Raw genomic sequence first — 9,306 nt, 5'->3', positions numbered from 1 at the left:
TAACAAGGGAGGACGCTATGAAATAAAGACAGGGTGCAAGAAATAGCAAAAATAACAAGAGCGTTCGATATGTAAGGGATAGTGCTGTACATAACAAAAGAGGGCGCTATGTAATATATTTGTATATACATACAGTATATAGCTATATTTGTAGCTTTGTAGCCATCAGAGGAAGGGGCCCAGGCACAATGTCTTGCACAGGGGCTGCAAGCTGTCAGTCTTCGGCCCTCTTTTGGGGATCTGCTGATGACACTTGCCCTGCCTTATTATTGCCGTGGATGGTACACCTGTGTCCCTGTCCTCTGGTGTTGTTAGGTGAAGCTCGGTGCCTCGTTGGGTCCCTTCTCCTGCCCCGGCGCAGAGTCCTCTTCCTCCCACAGACTGATCTCCCACTCCAGGCGTTTAATCCTCTGACACATTTTCACAGCGCTGGACTCCAGCTCGGCCAGGAGTCGGGCCAGCTTGGTCTGCAGAGATTCCAGGTTGACTTCCAGCCGTCTCAGCTTGTGGTCCAGCTCGTGCTGTTTGGCCACCAGCTCGGCGGCCAGGTTTTCATCCAGCTTATTCATCTTGAGCAGAATCTCTCGCCCCTTCTCCTCCAGCATGGCCTTGGCGTCAGGGTACTCGGTGAGGACGTCCGTCAGGTCTTCCTTGGAAAGGCAAAACAGATCGGAGTAGCCGATGCTTCTGATGTTTGCGGTCCTGCGGTTTCCAGACGTGTTACCTGCAAGATAAAGCCCATCCTAGAGACATAGACAAATAAAACTACCGTAATAGTGCTCTATACCGCACAGAACATGTACCGCCATAATACTGCAGAGATATGGATATAGAAAGATTACAATCCCTCCAAGACGAAACATTTCAGAACTTTTTTCCCCATTAATGTCGCCCACAATCTGTACAAATCCAGGGAGAAACAAACAAAATATTTTCTGGTAGAAAAATAAAGCTATAAAATAATGTGGTTGCATAACTCTGCACACCCTTACACTAATGCTTTGGTGATGTCCCCTATGAATTTTTGGAACATTCTATTTTTGGGTCGTGGTCTATCACATCTAGAATCGCCGATCTTTGCGCCCTCTTCCTTGCAGCCACCTCTGTGGGATTGCAGGCATGTCCTGTGTACAGCGCCCTCTTCAGGTCACCACACATTTCCCCTCGGATTCAGGCACAGGTTCGGCCATTCCAGAACATTCTTTGCTGATTTGGCTATCACTCAGGGTCGTTGTGCAGAAAGGTGAAATTCCTCATCCTCCTGTGCTTTATAGCACAGGCCGGACGGTTTTGATGCAAAATTCACAAATATTTGTTACTACAGCTGCCAAAAAACAGCCCCAAAGTGCAATTCTGCCCCCACCATGCCTCACTGTGGGGAGGGGGATCTTCTAATGATTTTGCACCTTCTGGAATTATGGCCACAAAGTTCCTCCTCAGTCTCATCAGACAGAACACATTCTCCACAGACTTTCATGATGGAGATTTTGGCCGAACACAGCCCACCCTGGATGCTTTTATATGTAAGAAAAGGCTCCGTCTTTCCCCCTGACCCCACCGGCCATATATAATTGAGGAACAGGGCCGACTGTTCTCACATGCAGGACACAAGCAGGACTGGTCAGAAGTTCATGCAGCGCCTTTAATGTTGCTGTTGGCATCTGGGCCTCCTGGACACAATTTCTTCTTGTTAGTTCATCAGTTTTTTTTCAGCTCTCAACAATGTCACAGTTGGAGCAAATTTAAGTTACTTCTTGATGACGTTTTCACAATGTCCACGGTAGATTTCATTGCTGGGAAATGTTTTTATAACTTCCCCTCACTGACCACTTTCCTCACTGAGACCCTTTGCTGTGTTGTCAGCTGTTTATGGACCAGAAAATGTCAGGAAAATCCTCCTACAACAGCGACACGTTCTTCGGGGCTAATCAGGGTCGCTTTAAATGAGGGTGGCTGATCACTGGTACTGTGCAACGTGGGGGGAAAGGGATTGGCTGATTCTGAGCACAACCACATCCACAAGAGGGTGTGAACACTTATGCAACCACATTCTTTTTCCTTCTCAATGATTTCAATTTCTCAATTGATTAGTACAGATCATGGGCGACATTAACGGTGCAAACAGTTCTGAAATGATTCTTCCTGATATTTGTTTACATTACAAAATCTGGAATTTTAACAGGGGTGGCCCAAAATGGGGGCTTAAAAAAAATGAGGCTGACAGAATAGGGACGTTTAAAGGGTTTGCACCCAGATATGAAATGGTAGCTGCTGAATCACGGGGTCTGACCGCTGGGATCTTAGCTACCTCCGGGGGTCCCTGTGATTATGCATGGAGCAGAGGAGTGTGTCTTCAATCTCTGCTCCATTCAGGTGGGCCCCATTCTTGGGATTGCTGGGGTCTGAGCAGTCAAACCCCCACTCATCAAATAGGATATGGATCAGGGATAACTTAATATTTTGGTTCAGCCATTCACATTATGTCTCAGTCATAACCCATCCCGAAACACCAGCAACGTGGCGAGGCCACCGCACTGTCAGGTGGGGCGACACCTAATTTTCTGTTACTGTACATGATAGGTTAGGTGAGCCCCGCTATTTAGGGACTTTTGTCAGCCATGTGGACGAAGCTTTGGATCTGAGGGTCGTTCAGCCCACATTCATGCCTCACGCTCACACTTACGACTTGTAGTTCACCTTTTATATTTAGGATACTGATCTCTCCGAAGTACATGCCTTCCCCAAGGACCGCAAACTGCGTGACCCCATCATCTGCCACCACGGCCAGCTTCCCCTCCTTGATGATGTACATTTCTCGGCCGATGTCCCCCTTCTTGCAGACGTACTCCCCGGGGCTGTAGACTTGGGGCTTCAGCTTCAGCACCAGCTCCTCCAGAAGACTCTTCTCACAGTGCTGGAAGATCTGCACTTTGCTGAGTGTGGACATGTGGACGCTGACAGCCACCTCCACCCGCAACTTCTCCGGCAAATTCTGCAATATCTGGTCCTCGTTGGTCAGCTTCTTATTGATCTGGAGATGCTGGTGCCAGGCGATCACCTTCTTCTTCACGCTCCGGTTCACCTTGTACATCTTCATATACAGCTTGACCTGGTCATAGTTGGGATAGAAGGACTTGTCCGCACTGTTCAGGTTGGAGACCACGGAGCTGATGCTTCCCATGATTGTGGCAAATCCGAGGACGGCAATGAGAAAGTCCACCACCATGAAGATGTACTCCTCCTCCTGCATGGGGGATGGGATGTCCCCCACCGTTGTTAGGATGAGGGTGGAGAAATAGAAGCTGTACACATACTGACGCCCCAAACGTCCAAACTCGGGGTCCGAGATGTTGGGGTAGACCCACGGATCCTTTCCAAACCCTACGTAGCTCGAGAGGGCAAAGTACACGCAGCTGTTCCAGTGAATGACCACGAAGATGTAGGCCATCAGCTTGGAGATCCGGAAGACGTTGGGATAGGGGATCCTCGTCTCTGTGCGATCAAATGACTCAAACAGACGGTGGAAGCGGAGAAATCGATTGACTCGGACGGCAGGAGTGTGAATGCCAAACCGGAAATACAGGAAGTCAGTGGGAAGGACGGACAGAAGGTCCCAGCGGAATTTAGCAGAACGGACATATTGGCCCGCAATGAGGCGAGTGTCGGTGACCAGGATCCCCTCCTGCAAAAAACCTGGAGAAATACAGACATATCACCGAGATGTAACCAATGTCCGACCTGTACCACTCCATACTGATCACTTTACATCAGGTCTTACCCTCCAGTCACCTCCAGAGCTGCGGTCACTATTCTGCTGTTACATCATGCCTTATCCTCCAATCACCTCCAGAGCTGCGGTCACTATTCTGCTGTTACACCATGTCTTACCCTCCAGTCACCTCCAGAGCTGCGGTCACTATTCTGCTGTTACATCATGTCTTATCCTCCAGTCACCTCCAGAGCTGCAGTCACTATTCTGCTGTTACATCATGCCTTATCCTCCAATCACCTCCAGAGCTGCGGTCACTATTCTGCTGTTACACCATGCCTTACCCTCCAGTCACCTCCAGAGCTGCGGTCACTATTCTGCTGTTACATCGTCTCTTATCCTCCAGTCACCTCCAGAGCTGCGGTCACTATTCTGCTGTTACAGTGTCTTATCCTCCAATCACCTACAGAGCTGCACTCACTATTCTGCTGTTAAATTGTGTCTTATCCTCCAGTAACCTCCAGAGCTACAGTCACTATTCTGCGGTTACATCATGTCTTATCCTCCAGTCACCTCCAGAGCTGCAGTCACTATTCTGCTGTTACATTGTGTCTTATCCTCCAGTCACCTCCAGAGCTGCACTCACTATTCTGCTGTTACATCATGTCTTATCCTCCAGTCACCTCCAGAGCTGCACTCACTATTCTGCTGTTACATCGTGTCTTATCCTCTAATTACCTACAGATCTGCAGTTACTATTCTGCTCTTACATCAGGTCTTATCCTCCAGTTACAGCCAGAGCTGCAGTCACTATTCTGCTGTTATATTGTGTCATATCCTTCAGTCACCTCCAGAGCTGCAGTCACTATTCTGCTCTTACATCAGGTCTTATCCTCCAGTTACAGCCAGAGCTGCAGTCACTATTCTGCTGTTATTTTGTGTCATATCCTCCAGTCACCTCCAGAGCTGCAGTCACTATTCTGCTGTTACATCGTGTCTTATCCTCAACTCATCTCTAGAGCTGCAATCACTAGTCTGTTGTTGCATCATGTCTTATCCTCCAGTCACCTCCAGAGCTGTGAACAATCTATGGCTGTTATACTATGTATAGGAGTGTTGTTAGATACTTGTTCCATTGCACCACATTGTGAGTGCAGCTCTGGAGGTGGCTGGAGTGTAATGCAGACAGGACCTAGATGCTTTCTGGTGGGAGGCTGTGGTGCCACCTCTTTGCACTTTACCTGTATGGAAGTTGGCGATTATATCCATGATATACAGGATGTCGCACAGATAGTCCAGGCAGAGCCACACCGGGAGGTAGCGGAGCTGCACCTCAGTGAAGCAGGACCTGGGGACACATGGGGCAGCTATCAGTCCTGCTGCACAGACCAAACAGTGACCAAGAGGCGCGGGGCAGAACATCGCCTCAGGGCACACTATACAGGGGGAGTGATACAGGGCACACTAAATGGGGGGCACATTATAAAGGGCACACTACACAGGGGGAGTGATACAGGGTACATGACACAGGGGGAGTGATACAGGGCACACTAAATGAGGGGCACATTATACAGGGCACACTACACAGGGGGAGTGATACAGGGCACACTACACAGGGGGAGTGATACTGGGTACACTAAATGAGGGGCACATTATACAGGGCACACTACACAGGGGGAGTGATACAGGGCACACTACACAGGGGGAGTGATACTGGATACACTAAATGAGGGGCACATTATACAGGGCACACTACACAGGGGGAGTGATACAGGGCACACTAAATGAAGGGCACATTATACAGGGCCCACTACACAGGGGGAGTGATACAGGGCACACTAAATGAAGGGCACATTATACAGGGCACACTACACAGGGGGAGTGATACAGGGCACACTAAATGGGGGGCACATTATACAGGGCACACTACACAGGGGGAGTGATACAGGGCACACTAAATGGGGGGCATATTATACAGGGCACACTACACAGGGGGAGTGATACAGGGCACCCTAAATAAGGGACACATTATACAGGGCACACTACACAGGGGGAGTGATACTGGGTACACTAAATGAGGGGCACATTATACAGGGCACACTACATAGGGGGAGTGGTACAGGGCACACTAAATGAAGGGCACATTATACAGGGCCCACTACACAGGGGGAGTGATACAGGGCACACTAAATGGGGGGCACATTATACAGGGCACACTACACAGGGGGAGTGATACAGGGTACACTAAATCGGGGGGGCACATTATACAGGGCACAATACACAGGGGGAGTGATACAGGGCACACTAAATGGGGGGGGGCACATTATACAGGGCACACTACACAGGGGGAGTGATACAGGGCACACTAAATGGGTGGCACATTATACAGGGCACACTACACAGGGGGAGTGATACAGGGTACACTAAATGGGGGGGCACATTATACAGGGCACACTACACAGGGGGAGTGATACAGGGCACACTAAATGGGGGGGCACATTATACAGGACACACTACACAGGGGGAGTGATACAGGGCACACTAAATGGGGGGCACATTATACAGGGCACACTACACAGGGGGAGTGATACAGGGTACACTACACGGGTTACTGATACTGGGCACACTATAAGGGGGCACATTATACAGAGGCACACTAACTACAGGAGTGATACAGGACACATTTCATTGGGGGGCAAGTTATACAGAGGCACATTATACAGGGCACACTACATGAGGGGACACATCATACAGGGGTACATTATACAGGGCACACTAAATGGGAGGGCACATTATACAGGGGCACACTACACAGGGGTAAACGTTATACAGGGCACACAACATGAAGTCCACATTATACAGGGCACACTACACGGGGGTGAGTGATACAGGGCACACTACACGGGGTCACATTGTACAGGGGCACACTACACTGGGGTTTACATTATACAGGGCATACTACATGGGGGGGAGTGATGCAGGGCACACTACACGGGATCACATTGTACAGGGGCACACTACACTGGGGTCCACATTATATAGGGCACACTACATGGAGGGAGTGATACAGGGCACACTACACCGGAGCACATTGTATAGTGGCACACTAAATGGGGGTGCACGTTATACAGGGTACACTATACGGGGAATTGATTCAGGGTACACAACACAGGGACACATTGTACAGGGGCACACTACACGGGGTGCATGTTATACAGGCACACTATATGGGGAAATAATTCAGGGCACACAACGCAGGGACACATTATAGAGAGCACATAACACGGGGGAGTGAGACAGGGCATGCTACATGGAGGGGCATGTTATACAGGTCACACTACATGGGAGCAAACTACACGGGGGCTCTCTAAACTGTGGAACACTACAAGGAGACATTATGTGGGGGGATACTACATGGAGTTACTATTCAGGGAACTCTACACAGTGTACATTACACGGGCACGCTACACAGGGGCACACTACATGGGGACAATCTACATGGGGAACACATTATGCAAGGACACAGTACACGGGGACACACTGCTCAGGAACACTCTTCTCGGGAACACACTGTGCGGGGTCACACAAACCAGGGGCACTCTACAAGGCAACACACTACACAGGGACATACTAATCGAAGGCAGTCTACACAGAGACACCAAATGAGGACTATATATACCAGGATGGGACCCAGGATGTTAACATATATACCAGAATAGAGACATACCTACCAGGATAAACCCAGGATGAGGACATATATACCAGGATGGGAAACATTTACACCAGGATGAGGACATATATAACAGGATGGGAAATTATATACCAGGATCGGGACATATATTCCTTGAAAGGGAGAAATATATATGAGGAGGGGGGACTTTTATACCAGGATGAGGACATATATACCAGGATGTGGACATATATACCAGGATGGGGATATATACACCTGGATGGAGACTTGTATACTTTTACAGGGATATGTATACCAGGATGGGTAGCATATACACAATGATGGGTCCAGGATGGGGACAAATATAACAGGATGGAGACATATATACCAGGATGAGGACCATATATACCAGGGACATATATGCCATGTTCTTTGGTGCCTCCCTCAAAATGTCATTGTTTCCTCCCTCATCCTGTTTTCTCTGGCTCTTTCCTTATCCTGTCTATGGCTCGTCACTAATCCTGTTTCTTTAGCTCCTCCCTTATAATGTCATTGGTTCCTCCCTTATCCTGTCTCTGGCTCTCCCCTTATCCTGTCTCTGGCTCTCCCCTTATCCTGTCTCTGGCTCTCCCATTATCCTGTCTCTGGCTCTCCCATTATCCTGTCTCTGGCTCTCCCTTTATCCTGTGTCTGGCTCTCCCATTATCCTGTCTCTGGCTCTCCCATTATCCTGTCTCTGGCTCTCCCATTATCCTGTGTCTGGCTCTCCCATTATCCTGTCTCTGGCTCTCCCTTTATCCTGTCTCTGGCTCTCCCATTATCCTGTCTCTGGCTCTCCCATTATCCTGTGTCTGGCTCTCCCCTTATCCTGTCTCTGGCTCTCCCATTATCCTGTCTCTGGCTCTCCCCTTATCCTGTCTCTGGCTCTCCCCTTTTCCTGTCTCTGGCTCTCCCCTTATCCTGTCTCTGGCTCTCCCCTTATCCTGTCTCTGGCTCTCCCCTTATCCTGTCTCTGGCTCTCCCCTTATCCTGTCTCTGGCTCTCCCCTTATCCTGTGTTTGGCTCTCCCCTTATCCTGTCTCTGGCTCTCCCCTTATCCTGTGTCTCGCTCTCCCCTTATCCTGTCTCTGGCTCTCCCATTATCCTGTCTCTGGCTCTCCCCTTATCCTGTCTCTGGCTCTCCCATTATCCTGTGTCTGGCTCTCCCATTATCCTGTCTCTGGCTCTTCCATTATCCTGTCTCTGGCTCTCCCATTATCCTGTCTCTGGCTCTTCCATTATCCTGTCTCTGGCTCTCCCATTATCCTGTCTCTGGCTCTCCCATTATCCTGTCTCTGGCTCTCCCATTATCCTGTGTCTGGCTCTCCCCTTATCCTGTCTCTGGCTCTCCCCTTATCCTGTCTATGGCTCTCCCCTTATCCTGTCTCTGGCTCTCCCCTTATCCTGTCTCTGGCTCTCCCATTATCCTGTCTCTGGCTCTCCCATTATCCTGTCTCTGGCTCTCCCTTTATCCTGTCTCTGGCTCTCCCATTATCCTGTCTCTGGCTCTCCCATTATCCTGTGTCTGGCTCTCCCCTTATCCTGTCTCTGGCTCTCCCCTTATCCTGTCTCTGGCTCTCCCCTTATCCTGTCTCTGGCTCTCCCCTTATCCTGTCTCTGGCTCTCCCCTTATCCTGTCTCTGGCTCTCCCCTTATCCTGTCTCTGGCTCTCCCCTTATCCTGTCTCTGGCTCTCCCATTATCATGTGTTTGGCTCTCCCCTTATCCTGTCTCTGGCTCTCCCATTATCCTGTGTCTGGCTCTCCCATTATCCTGTCTCTGGCTCTCCCCTTATCCTGTCTCTGGCTCTCCCCTTATCCTGTGTCTCGCTCTCCCCTTATCCTGTCTCTGGCTCTCCCATTATCCTGTCTCTGGCTCTCCCCTTATCC

The 9,306-nt window shown here is 49.7% G+C and overlaps 1 protein-coding gene across 1 annotated transcript in view; it reads right to left on the bottom strand.

The window, feature by feature from the left end:
• Positions 1-311: 311 nt before the first annotated feature.
• Positions 312-9,306, bottom strand: part of CNGA4 (cyclic nucleotide gated channel subunit alpha 4) — a 40,567-nt gene continuing 31,572 nt past the window's right edge. The window contains exons 3-5 of the mRNA XM_075334055.1: positions 4,951-5,057; positions 2,698-3,693; positions 312-724 (exon numbers count right to left, since the gene is read on the bottom strand). Coding sequence (XP_075190170.1) covers positions 312-724; positions 2,698-3,693; positions 4,951-5,057 — 1,516 coding nt within the window. The remainder of the gene's footprint in view (positions 725-2,697; positions 3,694-4,950; positions 5,058-9,306) is intronic.

This window comes from Anomaloglossus baeobatrachus, chromosome 2, assembly GCF_048569485.1.
Source record: "Anomaloglossus baeobatrachus isolate aAnoBae1 chromosome 2, aAnoBae1.hap1, whole genome shotgun sequence".
Lineage (NCBI taxonomy): Eukaryota > Metazoa > Chordata > Amphibia > Anura > Aromobatidae > Anomaloglossus > Anomaloglossus baeobatrachus.
Note: the sequence above shows the minus strand (reverse complement) of the source record. Positions and strands in the feature narration are given on the sequence as shown.